This window comes from Gopherus flavomarginatus, chromosome 3 (assembly GCF_025201925.1).
Source record: "Gopherus flavomarginatus isolate rGopFla2 chromosome 3, rGopFla2.mat.asm, whole genome shotgun sequence".
NCBI classification, from domain to species: Eukaryota; Metazoa; Chordata; order Testudines; family Testudinidae; genus Gopherus; species Gopherus flavomarginatus.
In genome coordinates this window covers 47764413-47788617 of record NC_066619.1, presented here as the reverse complement: position 1 = coordinate 47788617, position 24205 = coordinate 47764413, and the positions used below count along the sequence as shown (strand labels likewise).

General features: G+C 42.5%; 1 protein-coding gene across 2 annotated transcripts in view; it reads left to right on the top strand.

Annotated features, from left to right (window-relative positions):
• Positions 1 to 5926: 5926 nt before the first annotated feature.
• The window catches only part of IQGAP2 (IQ motif containing GTPase activating protein 2), a 251320-nt gene continuing 233041 nt past the window's right edge, over positions 5927 to 24205 (top strand). The window contains exon 1 of one of the 2 annotated variants that reach the window (XM_050944558.1): positions 5927 to 6407. In XM_050944558.1, the coding sequence (XP_050800515.1) occupies positions 6371 to 6407 (37 nt within the window). In that variant the 5' untranslated portion in view covers positions 5927 to 6370. The remainder of the gene's footprint in view (positions 6408 to 24205) is intronic. The other variant, XM_050944559.1, reaches the window with a different exon arrangement.

Genomic DNA, 24205 nt, shown 5'->3' with positions numbered 1-24205 from the left:
TAATCCTGTAGTGTAGACGTACCCATAGCCTTGGACTTTGGTTCAAGCTTTAATGTCCCAGTTCAATACAGCCCTTAAGTACGTGCTTAACTTTAAGCACAAGAGTAGTGCTTAAAGTTTTACACACAGGCTTAAGTGCTTTGCAGAATAGGAATGGGGCTAGTTACATGTTTAAAGCCAATCACATGCTTAAATATTTTGCTAATTGAGGCCTATGGGACAAGTTCTGCTGTCTATCCTCAGACAAAAACTTACTGAACTCACTGACTTTTATTCCTGAATAAAAAACAGAGGATTGCAGAGTATCATGCATCTATAACTGAAGCGACAAATATTTTAGCAAATAGTGTCCTCTCTATTGTTCCAATCCTGCAATGTGTTTGATGCATAGACCCCCACTGCAGTCCATGGAGTTCTGTAATAACAATTTTAAAACTGCCTTTAGCTTGTCTAGAATTTTTCCAATGTCATCCCTTTCCTAAAAACAAACAAACAAACAAAAAAACACCAACCCTTTTTAATGCTCCATTAAAAACATTTCTTGCTTACTGGTCTCAATTTTTACTTTAATACTCTTCTGGCACAGTTTCAAATGGAGGAAATGAAACTGGCACTTTGCCTGGTATTTATTGGTAGTTGTTTTCCACTGTCAAGCAGTAACAGAAAAATAGAATAGATCTGTCTTTCCACATCCTTCTTCCATGACAATATGACACCTGGAATTTAAACTAAAGCATGATACTTACAACTTATACTGGGCTCCTGGGGATAAAATCCTTGGAGCCAAACAGGATGAATTCCTCCATCTATCATGAAATATGGCATATTTCTCAATGGTCTTTTGCATTTTTTTCACACTGCTTATGAGCAACTTGCAGTGGAAAGCACAAATAAATCACATTCTTTTAGGTTAAACTTTTTAAATTAAAGTAACCAGTTTCTTTCTTCTGTCAAAATGTTGCATTTAAAATAAGTTGAATATATATATTTAAAATAACATTTAGTCATAAACTGAAACTTCAATCAGATATGTTAAAGTATAGTGAGACTTCATGATTACAATCAAAACCAGCAATTACCTATAATACACATTCCATATTTGTATTTCCAATGACAGGGTACTACTGTAGGTGAAAGCTTGACCCCCTTGAAGTCAATGGAACCAGATTTCACTTTGTATGTCAAATAGTTTCTAGGAAAACCTACTCTCCAAATCTTATCCTTTATGCATATTTGTAGATGCAGAATAGAAGACCACGAAAATTCTGAAAGGTTCGCCTAACAGTTCCCTTATGCTCCCCTGAGGTTATGCCTATCCTGCACAGTTAATCTGGGTGCTTGACGCCTAGATCTGAGCACAAAGGTTAGTCTAGCATGGGGGTGAGCACAGGGCTGTCCTTAGGATTTATGGGGCCCTACGCAGTATTATTAAACTGGTGCCCCTATGCCGGATGGCAGCCCAAGCTCACAGCCTAGTGGGGGAGGGGGAGGGGGAGGAGGGACTTGACAGCAAAGGATAATGAGATGCCCAGCCTGCCTCATGGTGGCGGAGAATCACAGTTCCCCACAGAGACTTCCATGCACTCTCCCTCATGCAGAATGGACATGAAGAAAGTACCTAATTAAAAGCACTAAAATTTGAGAATAAAAAATGGCAGTCACAGGTTTTTTGATATGCCCTGAACTTTGTCAGAGATTTATTTGCAAAAACTTCATAGTAAGGGTGAGTCAGCTGTCCTGCTGAATACAACATTATATATAATGGAATACATGATGCAGCTCTTCTCTGTTTTACCTTTTCTTCATCAATATTTCTAAATTGAATTTATATTTTAAATGTACTCAAATCTTAAGCCAGCATTCCAGATTACTACATATTTAACTCACTGAAACAAAGACATTCTTTTAAATTAATCAGAGAGGTTTAGTGTGTTCATAACAATGTTCATTGCTTTTAGAAAAAGGGAACAGTAATTTACTTTGTGTGATCTCCATAACAAGAGACATGGTTATGAAATTTCACCAACTTTAAAAAAATATGTTTCCAAAGATTTTAGGTATAACAAGGATTTTGTCTTACTAAGGTACTGATTTTGCTGGAGGGTTCTTTTAAAACTAGTTCGTCGGATAGTCAGAAGTAAAGAAAGGGAAACTCTTTGTCCAGCTATCTGGAAGGGAAGGACTGTTGTCCCTTTAAGGGCTCTCTTCAGTGGGGAGTGGGGGGAGAGGTGGTGAAGGGATGGACAGAAAGGACAGGAAGACTTGGAAGCACTTTTTTTTTAACTATTGAAATTAAAATGTGTATTTTAGATAAGGGAGGTCTTTTGAAGGATTTATTTAAAAAACTATGTGTGAAGATCCACACATTTAAGGCTAAAGATGATTGTGCATCTAAAACTCTATGCAAGCATTTTTTAGAAATGTGATTTTATAATCTTCACCAGCTCACTAATGAAATATTTTTAAAGCAAATTTTAAACTAAGGTCCTGTAGACCGACATGTTCTGTGTAAATATTACATTAATGCACAACTGTTTTTGTCAGTAAAGTCAGAAACTGACAGTATAAAAATTTATTTGGGCATAAGCTTTCGTGGACATCTGATGAAATGGGTTCTAGTCCACAAAAGCTTATGCCCAAATAATTTGTTAGTCTTTGAGGTGACACAAGGACTCGTCCTTGTTTTTGCTGATACAGACTAACAGGACTACCACTCTGAAACCTGTCAGTATATACCTTGGGGTTGGCAAATGCCTGTTAAATGGCTTTATTACCCCTTGAATGTCTCTTTAACAGTTTCAATGTTGTGCTAATAGGTCTGGCAGGCTGGAGGTTTTTTCACTTTTAACTACTAGATTCCCTCCCAAGGAAGACTCACCAGGCTAGAGCAGCCATCTGTGGGAGCCTGCAGGAAGGGTCAGAACAGGGATAGGAAAACAAGACGGTGGACACTAAGACCCAGTGGTGCCCCAAATTTTCAGGTGCCCTACGCAGCTGCCTATGTTGCCTATGCCTAAGGACGGCCCTGGGTGAGCATCCCAATTGCTAAGTGCTAACTGCATTACTATGTCCTCATTGTTTCTGCATCAAGTATGTGTGTCTGGGGGCATATCCCATGATTCTTTTTGCTGAGACACTCTAGGATTCTTTCCCAGTCAATTGTTAACGGCTGTAGAACTTGGCTATCCTTTGGAGGGGGCGGAGGGGAATGGGAAGGCATTGGAAGACTATCAGCACTTGTTAGCCTGAATCCTTACTACAAAGTGGATGGGTTCCAACCCAAGTTACAGTGGAGCTCTGGCTCTAACCTACACCCCCCAGCTGGATAAGCTAGCTCAGGCTTAACACACTTCCAGTTCCGGGTCAGAAAAGTTTGAGTTTGAGTTTGTGTTTGTGTGTGTGTAGAAACCCTCGGCAGTGAGAGATTTGGGGTGGGAGGCTGCAGAGAAGCAGTGTTGCCTTTAAATCGTGGGGATTCTAGAGATCTGTGGGGACAGAAACCTGTGGGTGTGTCTATGCTGCAAAAAATCACCCTCCGTTGCAAATCTCTGAGCCCCTTGGGCTTGCAGGCCTTGTGCTTCAGCGCTAAACTAAAAACAGCTGTGAAGATGTTCCCATTGGGCTGTGGACTTGCCCTCTGAAACCTGGCAAAGGAGATGGGTCTCAGAGCCCAAGTGGGAATGTCTACAATGCTATTTTTAGCTGAAGCAGGAGCCCAAGTCTGTAAACCCAAGTTCTGAGGTATGCTGCTGCAGGATTCTTTTTTTTTTTTTTTTTTTTTTTGTCATGTAGATGTAACCTGTGGGTCTATGGGGAGTCATCTTCTCACTGGTGATGGCTGGCCCTTCTTCCTGTGCAAGCTGTGCTGCCATTTGCTCTTTTCACAGCACTTTGTGTCTGTGCAAACAAGGTTGCAAGCATGAAGCTGGTATTAATATTGCTTGCAGCAGCTTAAGACCTATGTAGATCTCTGCTGGGCTGATAAGGAAATACTATAGAATGATGCTACCCTGGCTTGCTATTCTTCAGAGCTTCAACCCTAGCTGCTGACTCAACCCATCCTTTCCCTCTTCTATAGGCCCCACCCAGTTCTGCCACTTTCTGCTCCCTCTGGTTGCCTTAATGAAGGGGAGAACAGAGGCCCTAAACAGGTCAATGGAACTGCTTTGATATTCATGAAAGCATATGTATCTTCCCCCTACCCCGTTTTATATTCTCTCCATAGGGAAAAAACAAGCAGATAGGGCAAATCGGTTACACACTGAACTAAATAAGTGGTTTCCAGCAGCAAGGCCTGGCTTCAGTGCAGACAGGTAAGAGAGAGTACACATTCCTCAGGGTTATTTCATACTCCCAAACAGTGCCAAAGAGAATACAAACTTCCTAATGAATAATAAACAAAACCTAAATCTCCCTCTTAACAATGAAAGTTTGTTTACTCGTTTAACAGAACTGATGGTGTTGGAAGGAGCTTACTGATTTTTTTTTTTTATTTGTTAAAGTGTGTTTTAGTTTTCATTTGGATTCTCCTGACTTTTGAAATAACAAAGTCTTTATATTTATTTATATAAACACCCACAAGCAAAAATACACCTACTAGATACATTAAATCTGAAACAAAGTCCAGCTCCCCAACTGCAGATCCTCATTGCAACCCCAACCACACTGTGCATACTGGCAAATGGGAACACTGGAAATGTAAATGGTGATGATTACACTCATCCAAACAGGAAGGACTTATGATGAGTTCTGGCAACAGTTACAGAGATGCAGTGACTGGACACATTCTCTGAGAGTTCTACAGGTGGGTCCCACTGCTGAGAGTCTAAATCTAACATTTTGGGGACTCTGATAAAGGACAACCCAACTCACCCGAGTTACCTTGGTGGGATGAAATATATTCCTGCAAGAACCCCGTTGTTAGTACCTGTATTCTCCAGAGATATCTAGGACTGATTGTCAGTTACACTAAGGCTACCATTCTGGCAGAATAAAGAGACTTTAACATGAGCACACATGTAATTTCCATCCACTTTAAGATTCCTGTGCACTCTCAGAGCGGTGTCGAGTATAAATGAGAACCAGGCCCATCCATGGGGCAAAACACATTATAATATGGTTTATTATACATTACATATGTGGATGGAAAATGTTATAAACATTTCAGAGAGCCATGCTTTAGCCTACATTTCTGCTATGCTTAAAACATGGCTCTCTACTATGTTTTACCATGTTGTAGGTATTTTTTTGTCTATGCAGCCAAGGCTAAATAGTATTATAACATGGGTTGTCCACCAACATGTTTAAATATAGTTATTTACACATAAAATGACAACTCAGTAATGATTGTTTCAGTTGAGGTTTTTTTTTATTTAAATATAACTAGAGAAGCCTGGTGTTTAATATATATAAGCAAACAGGGTTACTTAGCTAGTTTGCCCCTCCTCTCTGGGCCTGCAACCTCAGCTCTTTATTTTGTGCTTCTTTCTAGTAAGAAGCACTCACGTGCAAGAAATGGCTTTGGAGGGAAGGGCCCCAAACGGAAAAGCAGGGTGTTTCCCTCTTTGTACCCGAGCAACAAGCTAGGACAGAAACAGGCTGCACGTTCCTTTGCTCTTCTGTTTCCTCTCTAGTGCTTTTCCTGGGTGCTGGAACCGCACAAGCCACAGGTTTGTCACCAGCAGGCTGACAGATCACTCCGGGGCTGGTTTCAGTGTGCGCGGGCTGCTGCTCTGCTGCAGCTGGGGATGGCTGGTTCCTGCCGCCTCCCTCAGGACTCGGCGGCTGAAGGGATTGTGGGCGGACTGGAGGGCTGGGAGGGGGAGACCAGAGGGTTGGAACAGGGGTGCGCTGGCCGGCTGCGGGCGGTAGGGGTCGCTGCCCGGCGGCTCTTCTCCTCGGGTGAATAACGGGGCTGGCAGGAGAGAAAGGAAACGGGCTGGGCGGAGGGGAGGAGAGCGCTGAGTAAGCGCACAGAGCAGCCTGGGCAGGAGGGAGGGTGCACCCAGGTGAAGGGCCGGCCCCCTCCGCAGAGAGAGAGCAAATCAGAGAGGGGGAGGGAGCGGATAAGACAGCGGCGGCCAAGCATCAGGAAGGGCTGAAGTTGCACCGAGTAGCCCGCGCGCTCGAAGTTTGGGAGGCTGTGGCGGGACTAGACACAAGCCGAGCCGAAGTTTGTGGGGGAGCGGGGCCAGGCAGGCTCCGGCTGCAGAAGGGGGCAGGGCCGCTGTGGGGCAGCAGCTCCCCCCCCGCCACACCCCCGGGCTGTGGGCGCGGAGCGGCGGGTTGCGTGCCAACACCGCGCGCCCCGGAGCAGGCTGCAGACGCGCCCCCGTAGGCTCCCCCGGCGTCTGTGGGAGCAGCTTCCAGGATGTACCATGAGGAGCTGCAGAGACCCCGCTATGGCTGTAAGTGCCTGCACGCTGGGTTACGCGGGGGGGGGGGGGGGGCTGCGGGTACCCTGGCGTGCGGGGTGGGGGCTGGGGCTGAGGCTGGCCGGGGTTCAATAGCCTCCCAGGGGCTGAGGCAGCGGCTCCAAGCCCAGCGCTGAGAGTCAGGTGAGTGGCGGCGCCCTGCAGTGCCCCAGAGACAGACACGTGTGCGGGGAAAATGCAGCTCTCTGCGCGCAGGTGGGGCAGGGCCGGGCTCGCTGTTTGGCTGCCGCCGAGGTACGCACCTGCTGGGGGAGGCTAGTTACCTGCGTGTCGGAAATAGCGCGCCCCTCTCCCGCGGCTGCAGCAGGGAATTTAGTCCGCCCTGTGGGCCAGGGAGTCCCGGGCGGATTGCGCAGGTGTCCGCCTCTAGCCTGGCCACAGCCACGCAGCCCAGCCCAGCCATGCCCCAGGGCGCTCTGGTTTCGGTGGTGTGCCCAAGCAGCCAGGCGCTGGCAGGAGCTCTGACAATGAGTTACTGCTGGGATTACCCAGTGCAGCACGTGGCCCCGGGCAGGGGTTCAGAGTCTTTCCAGGAAGTAGCTCGCAAGGGGGAAGAGCAGAGCACCTTTCAAACTGACCGTAACCCAGAGCGGCCGAGGGAGGAAACAGCAGGGCGAGAGTTAACGACGAGTAAAGAGGGCAGATTTGTAGGCACTTAAACCTGCTGCTAGGGCGGTGGTCACATGTGCATGAGGCTTGGTATTGGCAGTGGTGGAAAAGTGATGTGGAAGGGCTATACAGTCAGTGGGGAACTACTGAACGGGATATGAAATCTAGTCAGTTAAAAGAACAATGTTAAAACTGGTTTTGATACTGTCCCGGCATTATCCTGCCAAGTCTTCTGAATTTACACCACATTTTCCTGTATCTTTTTCTTTTTCTGGGGGAGGGGAGGAAGTTCTTCACTCCCAAACAGGTGTGTGAAGAGGGTGGGGAGAACTGACTATGCACAAAGTAAACAAACCGGACAATTTAATATACATGTCTTCTTACCTTTGTTTCAGTAATCTTAGGTGTTCTAGCAATGGTAGGTAAAATCATACAGACTTCTCTGAATTTGTTTTATGTTCTCATTGGCCCTATACTTGAAAGTACTATTATGCTTCTTGTATTGATGTTCTAGATATTACTCAAATATGAGTGCTAGAACAACCTTGGTTTTATACATCTTTCTTGACTAACAATCTGAGAGATTTCTCCTCTGCATTGAAGAGTGAGCATATAAAAACCACTGAACCTCTTAAGGTTGGTTTCATAGTCCAATTTAGCCATATGAAATAGTAGCACTAGTGCTATCCCCTTTCCAGCATTAAATAACATCTGCAAAACCAAAAGACTTCAAACTTCTGAATGTTCTAAGAGTTTTGTTTTGTTTCAGTTGCCACATATAGAAATGGCTTAATTTGGTTTACTTATTTTGTGCTCTTTAAGAGCTGGATGGTTAGTGTTAATATTTAACAGAAGAAAATAATGCTCTAGGATAGATTTTCATTTCTGTATTAATCAGTTTAATATTCAAGTGTGGGTTTTAAAAATATAGCACAGCAGCATTAACCACAAACTGGAAGAATTACAATTCTGTATGGGTATTATTTTATAATTAACTATTACATGTTTTGAATGCTTTTTAATAGTTGCTTTTTGAAACTTTCTGATTTGAAGGCTAGTGTTGGCCACAGAAAGAGTGTAATGTAGCTGCAAAGAATTTTTTTAGGCTCCCAATTGCATACTTTAATGTACATAATGGTTCTGATCTTTGTTTCAAAGGGAACTGCTGGCGTTTCAGCACTTTTGGAAATCAGATCACTTATTTACTGCCTAAATAAGGATTTGGGAGGCTACAATTAGACAACTATTTTAAAAAAAACCCAAACTCAGGCATAATATCACTCTTCTGTATTCAGGTTTTGTATTCTGCTCTACTCTTTCCCCTGCCCTTTGAGTCAGATATTACTACTTTCTTTTGCATCCTTTCAGAAATATCTCATAGTATTTCAGACAAATACATGCTAATGAGCAAATTTGCACAACTCAAAACACTAATCAATCCTAGCTTTATGGTCTGATACAGCTTTCCAGATTTTAGCATGGCAGCTCTGATTTGTTCTGTGGTCTGCAGCATCTTGAGGTTTTTCATGTCCCTATGAAGTTATCGGACACATACGTCAAAAGACCTCTAGCCAGAGACTAATGGAAAAGATGGGGTGGGGTGATGACATCCTGCCAAAGATGTTATTTCTCAGTGTCCTACTGAGAGCTGAGCCAGCTAAGCCATCATGGTTTCTACCTGGGAGCTGTCATTGGATAATTTTTGAGAGCTTCATCTTTCTCTTGCATTAGCCTCTAGTTAATAGGTGTATGGTAAACATTTTAAGCCTTTTCTCTGTCTGATACTGATGATGTGTTTTGGAGTGATTGCCAAACATATATGAAGAGGGATGGTCCAGTGGTAGTGGGCAAGCCTGGTACTTGGCGATGTAGGTTCAAGTCTCTACTCTGCCGCAGGCTTCCTATGTGACCTTGGACATGTTGCTTATCCTTTGCCTCAGTTTCCCATCTGTAAAATGGGAATGGGTACCTCTGAGGGGTGTGAGGATAAAGATTTTAAAAATTGTGAGGTGCTCAGTTAGTGTGGCGATGGGGGAGGGGGCATATAAGTACCTTGGATATAGATAAGAAATGAAACTAGGCCTACTTTCTTCTATAAATTACTTTCCTGGGACAGCTATGCACCCTATACTGGGCAATGGATATATTTACTCTGATGGGGAGCAAGTGGTGGTTCATTGCTATGCTTCCTGCTTGTTTTCACTCATGTGGTCACTCGCTTTAACTCTCCCAGGGGACTACAGTGACTGTGCAAGGTGAAAAATAAGAGTATTATAGCAGGGCTGGGAACCTGTCACTTACCTTGTCTCCTTCCTGGCCAGTATTGCCTATTTCTTTTGGGTTTTCTGGCCCCTTAGAGCTCACCCCCCTCCACTCCGAGTGTAAGGGGGTGTTGTGGCTGCTTTACAGAGCTGCAGCTTCCTCTCCCAGGGAATTTTCACCAATGGGTACAGTCAGTGTAGACCCTTAAAGATTATAAATGGAACAAATTCTCTTAAGTATGTGAGTGAAGGCTAATGATGGTGAAAGGTACCAGACTGATAGCCATGGTAGACTACCTTTTAGACCAGGGTGAGTGAACTTTTTGGGCGAAGGGCCACATCTGGGTGGGCAAATTGTATGCAGGGGGTGCGGGGTGTGGGACAGAATGCGGTGTGCAGGAAGGCGCTCAGGGCAAGGGATTGGGGCAGAGGAGGGGTGCAGAGTGCATGAGGGGGCTCAGGGCAGGGGTGCGGGAGGTGTGTGGACTGTGGGAGGGGGCTCAGGGCAGGTGGGGTTTGGGTTCCAGCCTGGCATCGCTTCCCTAAAGTGGCTCTGGGGTGGCAGCAGTGCGCATCAGGGGCTAGGGCAGGCTCCCTGCATCCCGGCTCCGGCCCTGTGCTGCTCCAGGAAGTGCTGTGGCCCCTGGGGAAGGAGGGCAGAGGGCTCTGTATGCTGCCCTCGCCTGCGGGTACCTCCCCAAAGCTCCCATTGGCTGTGGTTCCCCATTCCCGGCCAATGGGAGCTGCAGGGGGTGGTGCCTGGAGGCAAGGGCAACACACAGAGCCCTCTCCCCTCTTTCAGAGGGGCTGCAGGGGAGAGGTGCCGGCTGCTTCTGAGAGCAGGGCGGGCCCATTGCGCCACAGTGGGCAATCCCGTGGGCCAGATCCAAAGCCTAGAGAAAGTAGGTATGGCAGACAAACAGAGCAAGCCCTTTGAAGTCAACAGGAGTTACAGATCAGCACATTTGAAAATGATGCTATTTATTAAATATCTGTCAAATTACTAAAATGTTACTGATATTTTCATATATCATTAATGTTAACTAAGATTGCACATTTCAAAAGCATACTTATTTGTAACCTATACCTTTATTGGCATATGTCTGAGTTGCATGTTTTACCTATAGCTATTACATCAAAAAGCAGAAAACCAAAATTTTCAGTTTTAGAACTGATTTGTCTGGGGGAGCAAGGGGAGAACAACTTTTTAAAAGATCCTACTAATCAGAAAACGTGGTCTGGCCTTAGCAGAACTCTAGATACCTCCATTGTAACTCATGGGCTGCCTATATATAAATAAAAATACATACACTATGCTGATGGGTCTTTGCCAAGCACACTGACTACAGTAAAAACAAATCAGACTGACATCTGCACATGCCCACCGACAGCAATTCTGGGCTCCAGGGCTGTTCTCCCGCGTCGGTGGACCTGCGCCTAAGACTGCAACAGAGGCTAGAGCTAACTTATAATTTATTAGGCAAGCAAATCGCCAAGACTTTTTTCTTTCTGCTAGTGACCTTTTGGTGCTTTAAGCATTTGGCCTAACTAAGGCTATGTCTGCATTAGCAGTTTTGCTGGTAAAGCTTATGTCACTCAGGGTGTGAAAAAAGCCCCCCCTTCCCAAATGACACTGATGGAAGCGCTCTGGTGTAGACAGCACTTTGTCAGTGGGAGATGCTCTCCTGCTGGTATAGCTATCACCGGTTGGTGGGGGATGGTTTAATTAGGCTGACAAGAGATCTCTCCTGTCTGCATAGAGCCAGCTGCACAGAGGAGACCTTCCAGCGGTGCAGCTGTATCGGTACAGCTGTGCCACTGTAGGGTCTATGTTATAGACATAACCTTAGACTTCTGACTTCAGGTTTTTGACAGAGATTGTTGTAATCTTACATTTTGCTGTCCTCCAGCTTGTGAGTTCAGGAGGCAAGTTTTCTGCTTTCAACAAGCTCAGTTTTAATGGAGATGATAGTTCTCTTGTCTCATATGCATGGGCGGCAGGTGAATGAGCTGTTGGAGGAGGCTAGCCCCTGGCCCTTCCTCCTCTGCCTAAGGCCCCACTCTTCCCTCTCCCCCGCTGGTGCCAGAGCATCCCCACTGCAGCTGTGTGTGGCCCCCCTCCCAGCCCAGAGCACCCTCAGGTCTTGCGAGCACTGGTCCCAGCCTGCCTGCTCCAGCCTCTGGGCCATGGAAGAGCATGAAGGGAACTGGAAGCAGGCAGGAGGCAGTCTAGGGGTGCAGTGTGTGTGGGGCCACACCAGGCTGTTTGGGAAGGCTCATCCTCCCCCACCTATGATATCCACTGCTCATGCTCATATGCAGTTTAGAATAGATGGATCTCTTCCTGCATATTGTGGAACTGCCTTTCTAACAGCTTAAAAAAAAGGCATGTAAAAATACAAGTAGTCTATTATAGCCTGACAGGTATTGTGAGGGGAATCCTGCCCTTGAACACTTAAGTGCTAATGAATTTCTTGCTAGTATTGTGAAATCTCAGGTTGGTTTGAGAGAGTAAGTTATGTCCCTAACTTGCTAAATAACTAGCTTTATTTTACAAGTCATGCTGCAATGACAATAACTTGGTCTGCACTGACATAAGAACCTTTTCTAGATAATTATCTGATATTTTAATCTTTGGTGTCACAGTGGAAAGAATTAAACACAGCAGAAGAAAAATGCACTCCAAAGGGAATATTTTTCTAATGATGTAAGGAAATACATTGTGCAACTGAAGGCAAAGGAGCTATAGTTGAAAGTTTTGAGTCCTTCTTTCCGCAAGATGTTTTGGCCAGGTGGAGTGTGTGTGTGTGAGAGAGACCTTCTGATCGATGACTTCAACTCTGCATGCTACCAGCAGTTTAAAAAGAAATAGGAAAGACTTCAGTTGCCATTTCATTGGCTTCCATAAGACAATCCTGAAACTTCTAATCCATAAACTAATTTGAGTAGATACGTTAAGATGTTTCTATCAGTGTAAAGCATAATCCATAACCTACACTATAACAGCCTCATGGCAGCTGCATGTACAGTAACTGTTTTCAGTATAAATATATTTCTGCCATTTAACTTTTTTCTAAATATCAAACAGATGCAATCTGTAGTGAAGAATGGCAGTAAACTTTCAGTTCACCAAAATTACACAGGACCAACTCCTGAGATTTAAACTCCCTTTTAAAAAAAAATTTTGTTTACAGTAAAAATGCTGATTTATTGGTGACAAAATTGTGAATGGAGGGCTATAATTTTGGATGTGCTGAATTTGCCTTTCATATTAAATGAAGTTGTGATGAAGACAGCCAACCTGGTAAATTATACAGCCGTTTTTCTTTGAAAAACCTTCTTCTGAAATCTTGATCTTGACAGAACATGTGTACAGCAAAAAATGATATCCAGGTTTTCTAAAAGATTGCTACTAACAAGTTCCTACTGCAATTGTGGGTTGTAAGATTTTAAAATACTGTACCATGTTATTTTATGTAATTATAGAGAAATCATGAAGTTCTTACTTCTGCTAAAAGCCACTGGCTTAACTTTTTGCACCTTGCAGAAATAGATGCCATTTCTCAGTTTTAATTTCAGAACCTATAATCTTGTCTGCATGTACTTCTTGTGGTGGATGTTGGGGAACAAACAGCTGTTTCTCAAGTGCAACTAATAAAAAAATTTTTTTACAAAGAATTTATAAGGGTCTGCTATGTGAAAACAGATGGATAAATACACTCCTTCAAAAATATTCTGTTAACTGTATCCTATGTATGTATACTTTATGGGTGTACACTTTGCCTAGTGCTTGTGATTATTGTGGGTTTGTGCAAACACTTTTCTGCTAGGCCATTTTTATTGATGGGTGCAATTTGGCAACCAAATACAATGTTTATCTCAACCAGTCTTTTGTACATTGTTAATGATTAACAGTTGAACAAGGACTTGAAAAGCTAAATGCTTTGTTTAATCAAGTACACACAATCTGTGTTCAGTTGTAGGAGCTTTTACCTGCATTTTATTTTGTACAAAATGGGCTTGTTTCCCTAAAATCTTGTGTGCATGGAAGACAGAATAGTTAAGAGCATATCTAAATGCTACTTGGAATGTGATTGAAACAGGAAGTGCTGATACTTCCAGTGAAATATCACTTCAGTTATGCAGTACTCATTTTTGCTGTACAAATGAGTTATGCAAATCTGTGTGCATTTCCTGTTCTGTGCCACGCATGCTGGATTTTTTTCTAGATATCACAGTGGTGTGCGCAATATAAATAACTACGGTGCATCCCAATATTGAGTTATGCCTTTGGTGACTTAAATTGGCTCTGATATCCTGGATTTATTGTAGTGCTCTTAAATTTGTTTGCAAGGGTTTTAAAAAATTTTGGTTATTCAGTCATGAGTGATAGGCAGATCTTGAGGGGTCATGTTTCATTTGAATTATAAGCAAGTAGAGTTTTCAAATGTGGTGGTGCTTTGCAGTGCATTGTTAGTTTTCTGTGGGTATGTCTGCGCTGGCACAGTTACAGTGCCGCGCAAAGAGTGCTGAAGGGGAAACCACTGCTATGTGTTCACAATGTCAGCTGCCCGCGCAATTGTGTGTTCACACTTTTTTGTGGCACTTGCAGCAGTATTCGGAGTGGTTGCTCTGTGGGATAGCTACCCAGAGTGCTCCTCTTTCTCTGTTGCCGCTAAGACTTGTAGGAAGGCGTAGGGAGTCACGGGGCATCTTGGGTCCTGTCCCAATGCCCTCCGATGCATTGGTTCACATTCCAGCAATCCCTGTGCTTCTGGCCTTATTTGGCACCATCTTTCAACAGTTTATGTACTGTGCACTCTGCCTCTTCATTCTGCAGGAATGGATCTCAAACTGTTGACCATTATGCTGCTTGTTCTGATTAACATGTCATGAGTGGCAGTGGAGTTATTCCTTAAGCTAAAAAGGCAAGAGGAGCGTGACATTGATCTCGCCACACATAATAGCTAAGACACGAGATTGTATGTCTGTCTCTGTCACACTGACAGAGGTGCTGATCACAGCAGAATGCCACCTTTGGGCTCAGAAAACAAGCACTGAGTGGTGGGATCACCTTGTCATGCACATCTGGGTTGATGAGCTGTGGCTGCAGAACTTTCAGATGAGGAAAGCCACATTCGTGGGACTGTGTGGTGAGCTCGCCCCAGCCTGTGGTGCAAGGACACGAGAATGAGAGCTGCCCTTCTGTTGGAGAAGCATGTGGCAATGGAAGCTGGCTATTCCAGGCTGCTACCAGTCATTTGCTAACCAGTTCGAAGTAGGAAAGCCATCCACACAAGTCCAGCTGTTAAAAATGTGCAGGGCCATTAATCGCATCCAGCTCTGAAAGACCATGACACTGGGCAACTTGCATGACATTGTGGATGGGTTTGCACAAATGGGCTTCCCTATCTGCGGAGAGGTGATAGATGGCACACACATTCTAATTCTGGCACCAGATCACCTAGCCACTGAGTACATTAATTTGAAAGGGTATTTCTTAATGGTTCTCCAGGTGTGGGTGTTTCACAGATATTAATACAGGCTGGTCTGGAAAGGTGCATGATGCACACATCTTTTGGAACACTGGCCTGTTCAGGAAGCTGCAAGCATGGACTTTCTTCCCAGACCAGAAGATCATTGATGGGGAAGTCAAAATACTTATTATGATCTTGGGAGACTCCACCTACCCCTTAATGCTGTTGTCAATAACCTAGTCCCAGATTTGGACCTTAGCGTCCAAAATATGGGGGTTAGCATGAAAAACCTCCAAGCTTAGTTACCAGCTTGGACCTGGTACTGCTGCCACCACCCAAAAAATTAGTGTTTTGGGGGCACTCTGGTCCCCACAAAAACCTTCCCTGGGGACCCCAAGACCCAAATCCCTTGAGTCTCACAACAAAGGGAAATAACTCTTTTCCCTTCCCCCCTCCAGGTGCTCCTGGAGAGATACACAGAAGCAACCTCCGTGAATCTAAGCAGAGGGAGTCCACTCTCTCTAATTCCAGTCCTGGAAACAAAAGCACTTCCCTCTTCACCCAGAGGGAATACAAAGTCAGGCTAGTAAATCTAACACACACAGTTTTACCTCTGACTTCTTCCTCCCACCAATTCCCTGGTGAGTACAGACTCAATTTCCCTGAAGTTCCTCACTAAAGAAAAACTCAAACAGGTCTTAAAAGAAAGCTTTATATAAAAAAGAAAAATACATACAAATGGTCTCTCCGTATTAAGGTGACAAATACAGGGTCAATTGCTTAAAAGAAATATTGAATAAACAGCCTTATTCAAAAAGAATACAATTCAAAGCACTCCAGCAACTACAGACATGTAAATACAAAACAACAAACCATTTTGTACTCACAACTTAGAAACAGAAGATTAGAAAGCAGGAAATAGAAAAATCCTTCTCTAGCTGAGAGAGGTTCAGGCAGAAGACAAAGAACCCAGATACAAACTTCCCTCCACACAGAGTTGAAAAAAATCCTGTTTCCTGATTGGTCCTCTGGTCAGGTGCTTCAGGTTACTTTTTTTTTCAGGTGAAAGAGACATTAACCCTTAGCTATCTGTTTATGACAGCTGTGACTTATGAAGCCATACACGGGGCACCTTGACAACAGCAAGGAGCAGGTCAACAACAGGCTGAGAAAGTGCAGAATGACCAAGTTTGCTTTTGGCTATTTAGAGGTCCTCTGACGCTGCCTATATGAGAAGCTGATGGCCGATGACAATATTCCTATGCTTGTAGCCGTAATATTTGTGAAGGGAAGGGTGAGAGCTTCACTCAGTTGGACTGTTGAGGCTCAGTACCTGAAGGCTGAATTGGAACAGCCAGAGACCAAGGCTATTAGGGGCACAGCGTGGGGCCACAAGGATCCACGGATGCCTTGAGGCAGCAATTTGAGGCTGAAATTTGTTGCTATGCTCGGCAGTGCAGTGCTTGTAATGCTAGGAGGTGATCGTGATTGGCACAGAGGATATAATATGAAGGTTTAAGATAATTGTCTGTTGCTTTGCAGGGCTCTGTTTGCTTTCAATTAATAGAATACAGATTGCTTTCAAGCCAACACAATTCTTTTATTAAAAAACAACAACCGGAGGAGAGAGTCAAACACAAAAAGAAGACATAAGCATTGCACCAAGCGGCGGATTGCCTGGTGTTTGGAGCAGACATGGCCACCTGGAAGGGCATGCAGTGGTCTCAGCACATTTCACTGAGAAAACAGAAAGGAGACTTTCAAAATTACAAAGGAATGTATGGAGTAGGGATGGATGATGGTTGGTCGGGGCAGTAGAGTTCAAACCGATGACCAGAGGGGCAAGAACAGGCATTGTGGGACACTGCCCAGAGGTCAATCGCAGCACTGTCTCCACTGGCACCGCGGCGCTGTACCCCCGGTGCAGAAAGCTATTTGCCTCTTGTTGGGATGTGTAGGCTTTTTATTTATTTATTTATTTTTTACAGTGTTACTGTGCAGAAATTGTGCAGTTGCAAGTGGCTCACTAGTGTGTTCACCTTGGGAGTTACAACGTGTAAAGCTGCTTTACTATGCAGAAACTTGTGAGTGTGTGACAGGGCCTGTGTCATTTGTTACACTGAAGTACAACCCTGAAAAGTGAATTTTTTCTTTTTTTGAATGTATCCTTGTATGTGTTTTGGAAAAAAGTTTTCTAACTCTTGTGGTTCTGTACCACAAGTATGGAAGTTGTAGAAAGGCCTATAAAGGGATAGTTTAATCTTTGAAATATTAGGTTTGCTGCATCTAGTCTTCCTAAAACATTAAAATCCTGGTAGGGCTTAGTCAGCCCTTGCTCCTTCTGTTATAGATTAGTACCTACTGTGGGTAGGATCCTGGCTTGTAAACAGGTTTGGTCTTCCTCCTGCATGGAGATTGAAGATCCTGTGGCACTACGCCGTAAGATGAAAAGTGCTACATAAATGTGGAAAGTATTGTTTTAATGTGTGTCCAAGAGCTGTATTCTAAATCCTGATATTTCTATGGGTTTGTCCACACACACGTAGTGGTGCAGCAGCTACACTGCTCTAGCACTTCGTGAAGACACTACTTATGCCAATGGGAGAGCTTTTCCCATCAGTGTCCATGAGAGGCGGTAGCTATGTCAATGAGAGAAGCCTTCCTGAGGGCTGTCTACACCAGGAGTTCAGTTGCTTGTCCAGGAGTGTGGGTTGTACACCCCTCAGCGATGTTGTTATACCAACATAAGTCTCTAATGTAGACCAAGCCTATGTAATGATGACTATTTTTATCACTGTTTACCAGGATAATATTTATCAAATCTTTGCTTGATAAGTTAGCAGATATTTTCTTCTTGATCATGATAGCAAATAGTATTGGGCCAAGAACAAATTCCTGCAGGACCTCATTAGAAGTATCCCCGTTTTATAGGGTGTTTGATAAAACTTAAATTAGACCTTGATCCAATAATTTCATCTGCGTAGTTGGATCCTTACACTTAGGTGGAGTCCCACTGAAATGAAAGATGCTGCGCATGGGCACAGGGATCCTCACTCAGAGATCTGATTGCAGAATCAGGGTCTTGCATCTGCACCCTAGCTAGCTTACAATTTGAGTTTGCATGACAATTTGAGTTTTCATGTTTGTACATTGCTTAGCACAGTTAGCACCAGTCCTGATCGTGGCTTCTGGGAATTATTACAATATAATGTGTTGGTAGAGGATGAAATATTGAAGTTTTCTATTAAAAATTCAGGCCATTCTAAAGAACTTGCACATTTACTGAAAAATTAATGGGTTTGTGTAAAATTTAAATCTTTAATCAGGTCACTTGGCAGACTGCTTACTTGATACAATATAAAGTTTTCTTTAGTATTGCCACTACCTATTTATGAATTTACATTATACGAACATAAGTGTGTGTAGTTGCTGCATGAATCTGCGTGTTACTGTAGAAAGCATTTAGTGAACTTGTCGGGGGGAGTGTTTTATTTTTTCTTTCCATCTTCATTAGCAGTAAACCCAGTGCTCTGAGAACAAACAGGTTTTCAATGGGAATGCTGAGTGACTTAAGCAGTGACCTCAGATCACAGTAAGCTTATATATATATATATATATATATATATATATAATATACTAATCTTGATATGCAAATTGGATTAGGCATATCAACTGAAATTCCCCACTCTTTTGCATGGAACTTCACCTCCACAAAACTGCAAAACAAACGCACAATCCTTAGAGGTATTTCTTTTTTTTTTTTTTTTTTTTTTTTTTTTTTTTTTTTCCCCTCTGTATCGTCACACTTAAAAGTATCTCTCAAGTTTTTTAGGACTGGACTTACCTTAAGGAAAGGGGTATTTGGGCTGGAACAAACAGGCACCGGAAAAAACTGCCAGTAGCTCACACAGGGCTGGTCTGCACTAGGGGAGGGGATCGATCTAAGATACTTCTACTTCAGCTACATTATTCACGTAGCTGAAGTTGCATATCTTAGATTGAATTACCTACTGTCCTCACGGCGCGGGATCGACGTCCGCAGCTCCCCCTGGCGACTCCGCTGCCGCCGTTCGCGTTGATGGAGTTCCGGAGTCAACAGGAGCGTGTTCGGGGATCGATATATGGCGTCTAGATGAGACGCCATATATCGATCCCCAAGAAATCGGCGGGTAGCAATCGATATGGCAGGTAGTGAAGACATAGCCACAGAAAAGACCAGTCATTATGTTCAGGCTAGTGCCTTGCCTGAAAAGTTGAAAAACGCGTATTTATTCCACTTCTTGACTCAAAAGTGATATAGTATGTGACGGAGCAAGGTATGTTCTTTGTGAGAATTCTCTAGGAAAACTGGAATAAAGACCTGTTGGTTGCCAATATCCGTTCTGTGCCTTGCTGTATATGTGCAGACCAAGATGATTCATGCCCACTGCAAATTACTGAATTTTTTGAAAACAAAGTGTGTAAATGCTATGAAAGTAACAAATTCATATTTTGTTTTAATAATTTGTAGGATATTTACTAAAGTTCTATCAAATGTTTATAAATGTGCACACATGCATAGTACATCTCATTAATAGATCTTTCTACCTTCTCTGCTGTTACTTTTCATGCAAAGACTAATGTTATCTGTAACATAGGGATAATGCCTTATTTAAGTGGGATGGTAAAAGCTTTCACAAATATTAAGACTTATGAGATCTCTGGGAAGGTGCTCTATAAATGCAAATGTCTTAAGAGCTGTACTGATATCAGTGGTACATAACCTTATTGGAAAATTTATTTTAATACTTTTAAAACTCTCTTTAAAAGACGGGAAATCCATCTCCAACAAATAAATAATGAAATCTACAAATATGAAGCCAAAATGTTGACTCTTTCCTGTTTCCAAAGTTTGGAGTGGGGAATTGTAAAGATTTCCTGATATCTACTAGCCATGGCCCTCAGAGGCCAGGCTCACTGCAATTTAAGGCACTAATCCAGTGGGGAAACGCATGCTTAATTTTACAGATTTCAAATCAGCAGAATTATTTATGTGACTGTAGTTGAACCTGAAAGCTTTTTTGGCTTTTGGGGGGGCGTGGGGAGAATCAGGACTTAAACAGTTATAGTAGTGTTGTCAGCAGAGTGTGTAAGAACACTGAAGGAGCTTAAATATGAAGTGGCTGAGCTGCTCACAAAATATGCACTCATTAAAAACAGCCACTGTTCCAGAGGACTGGAGGATAACAAATATTTTACTTATATTTTTAAAGGCTTTGGGTGATCAGTAAGCCTTTAGACTTCCCCTGGTGAACTGGTGAAACAATAATTAAAATCATAATATAGGGTCTAAAGTACAATTTCTGTAAAGGAAAATTGTCTCTAATTTCGTGGAGTACATCTTCTCTGGGGATAAAGTTATTCTTGAGATGAAAATCCTAGTGCTGACAAGGCAATATGTAGTTCTAACGTGAGTTAGGCAGAGGTAAAGACTACAGGGAAGCCCTGGGTTTACCCGAGCCTGCTAAACAGTGTTAAGACTGCAAACTTCCTTGTTTGCTAGGGTTTGATCTCCTGTTAGTTACTGTGTGTTTGCTAATATGAGTTAAGAACATGATTTTCTTAGTGAAGAGGAGGCCTTAGAATTCTTTAAACATGTTGATAAAATAGCAGATAGAAAAATGGTTGACGTGATTGTTGGAGACCTCTTGGAAGTCTAAATCAAAGTAGAGCCTATCAGATAAGCTAAGTATTCCTGGAGTGAGGAAATGCATGATCATAGATCAGAAACTGACAAGGAGACAGAGCAAAGAGTAGGATTACTGGTCAATTGTCATAGTGGCAAAAGGATAACAGTGGGATTCCTCAAGGTTCTGTACTCAGTTCCATTGTGTTTAGTTATGTAGATGTAGTTAATGATGTAGTGGAGTAAGTAATGAGGTAGCAAAATTTGGAGATGATGCAAATATTCTTAGTTTAGCCTGGACCAAGGAAGACTGTGAAGGTTCAGAGGGAGCTAAACAAGTTAAGAAATTAGGCAACACGATAGCAAATGAACTTTAGTGTTGATGAACATACACCTTTTTTTTTATCCTTGTTCTTGATCATTCTTGTCAGTCTTCTCCAAAACCCTTCTGGTTCTGCAGTGTCCTTTTTGAGATGTGACCAGTATTCCATGTGAGGCTGCACCATTGATTATATAAAGGCATGATTTCTGTTGTTCATAATCCCATCCCTGATGTTGAGAAGCATATTGTTTGCTTTTTTGGCAGTAGCTGTACATTGAGCAGAGATGTTCACTGAGCTGCCTACTATGATGTCAGCATTGTTTTCTTAAGCTGCTACAGTTAACTTAAAACTATAAGGTGTACAAGCTTAATATTTTTTCTCCTCTAATGTCCATTACTTTTATATGAAGAGAGATTGAAAAGATTAGAATTCCTTACCTTGAAAAGGAGACGGGGGATATGATAAAAGTATATACAATGAATGGAGTAGAAAAAGTAGATTAACAGTCCCCAATCAAGAATATCCAGAGTTCAAAATTAAAAGAAAAAAGGTGAAGGCATATTAAACATCATGCTTTAAAGTATAAACCAATATCTGTTAGAGATGAATGAGACTTGATTTTGGAGGAGCTGAGGTGGTGTGGGAGGAGGGCGATTGAGACTGCCTTATGTGGTGGTCTTGCACCTTCCTCTGAAGCATCTGGTGTCCTGGCCACTGTCTGAGATAGTGTATGGGACCACATGGATTCTGGTCTGATGCAGTATAGCAATTCCTGCTTATAGTCTGTTGGATACTGTAGTTATAACATTATGTATCCACACGTTCTCATTTAAAAGTAACTTCCCATCTTCATTTGCCTTTTTTCTTTATTATAGAAAATGCTTCGTGTATTTGTTTTCCTTGTTTCCTTTTCAGTCTCTCCTGTCACCTTTATTTGTCCTCCATAATTACATTTGTTAAAACCCTGTTGTATTTCTCTTTACTGCTTTCTCTTTCAAAGTGTATCTAAATCCATCTCTTGCAGCATGTAGAAGTTCTTACTGGACTACTTCTAAACTTAGTCCTCTGTCTATCATGAGCCATAAACGTGACAATTTGGGGATATGTCTAGCAAAAGGGGGAACTCCTTTGTCTTGTGAATAACATTATTGGTTATAACCATCATTGTGACCTTCGCTTTGTATTGTAACCTCCATGTTGGATTAAGACATCCAATTTGTGTAGGAAAACCAGCCTTGTCTTGACAGGGCCAGTCTATTCTAGACATTGTCCTCTTTCTGCCTGGGTGTGGAACATCTCAGAGATCTGTAACAATGAAAGCCATTAGTATTAAATGGCTCTCCTCTACTGGAATAATGGATCATCCATGGGTAGTGCCACTGACTTTGAATACCTTTCTGAAAGCCTGACTGAGGAAAGAGACTTGAGCCTTGAATTCCCCCTGCTGAAGCATAAGGGCAAAAAAGGGATGGACTGTTTCAAAGATAGGCACACCTTCTGAGCAAGGGGCCAGACCGCTGCTGTGTCCAAGATGACCAGGCTTTCTGCTCTTCTACTCTGCCTTAAATTTCTGGCTGCTGGGTTGGTGTCTCTGCTACTCTACCCTTTCTGTTTTCGGGTTGTCCTCTTTCCAATGAATAACTCTAGTGACTTCATCTGCTGCTGGTAGCTATCCCAAGCAACCACAGAGTGAAACTGACAAGATTATTGTGGGTTTCCCTGCTGCCCACTGAGTTTTGAATTCTAGATGTTACAGTTGCCAGCAGTTGGTCACTTTTTAGCTCTGCTGTTGTAAGGCAGCATCAGAGACACTGGTGTTTTCTGTCTACAAACTCTGGCAGATATCACTGTATGGGTTTGCACTTGTTTAACATTGTGAAGACTTTCTTTACAACCTTAAGGGAAAAAATATTAAGGTAGTAGGCTTCTTTTAATGTGGGCTTAGATCCTGCAGAAGGTGACAAGTCTCAGCTTACTCACAATGAGTAGGTTTCCTCAAGTATCTTATAAGCGGTTTACAATGAATAAACAGTATTATTAACTGGAAAGGGAAAACTTGCCAAGTCATGGGATTGTCAGCCATAAGACTTTCCTTTAGATTAAAAATATAGTTCTAGCTATTAAAAGATATGTTTACAATATTCCTCTTGTCTCTAGCCTTATTGATTAGTCTCAGAAGTGTACACACAAAACAAAATGGGGATAGAATGGTTAGAAATTGCTAGAGGATATTACCACTGAGAAGACTAAAGGACTTCCCTTGGCAAATTCTGCAACAGGTAGGCATAATACCTGTTGACTGTGACATAACCTTAAATTGCACAGCATGCTAAAATTTTCTCAAAATAATGAACTGTTTTGAGTACTAGATTGCTTGAAGACATGAAACATTTCTAATTTACAAGCCAGATTTAATACAGGTTTTTTTTCTATACTGTTGTCAATGACCTCACCCTTACAAAATATGTTATGAGCCTTCCAAGTTGAGAGTGAGATCAGATTTGATGTGCATGCTAGCTTAGCTGTGGGCTTTTTCATCAGAGGCCAACTGTTCTACAAATTATTATTTTAATAGCTGACTGGGCTCTGTCCAATAGCAAATTTATCCTGAACAGCATGTAGCCCTAATAGTATTAGATCATGATTTTTTATATAATCTCTATATAGCCACATATCTATATCTATATATCCTTGTGTGTGTAGATGTGTGTGGATGAAGATAACAACAGGGAAGTCCAGTGTTTTATTTTCCAGTAACTATCTATGTGGATTTGTATATAGTGGTACAGCTTCAAAAAGAACAAGGTGCTCCACAGGATGGAACCAAAGTGAAGATGCAGAGACCCTGGATGAGATGCAAGAGGAATTCAGGGTTAGAGCTTCTCAAGAGAGCCATATTTTCTTGAATTAATTACAAATTGAGAGAGGCTCTTAATATGCTCTAACTAAATCAAGCTTAATCTTTTCTGATATGATTGACTCTTCTGCGGTGTGTGTGGGGTGTTTTTTTGGTTTTTTAATATTTATATAAATAAAAATTATAAATACCGTGCTTTGCTGCCTGGTAACTTCTTAAGTAACATTAGATAGCTAAACTGTTGGAGTCCCTCAACTTTCTGGGTGGTCTTGAGTGTAAGGTTATAGGTATGTAATAGTCTATTGCACCTCATGGAGGTGTGGTGAGGATTGATTGATTAATGACTGTATAGCACTTTGAAATCCATAGATGAAAGTTTTATGCTTAATTGCACCTATCATAAACATGAAGAATTGTATTTGTCTGGAAGTTTCACTCACATTGCAATTTCCATGTTTGTTGCGCATTGAAACAAAACACCTGAATTAGAAATATCTGGGCTAACAAGTAGGCTTAATCATAATTTGAAAAACAAGTTTATAAACCGTCAGTGGCTCAAAGTGTTGCAAGTCCAAAAGG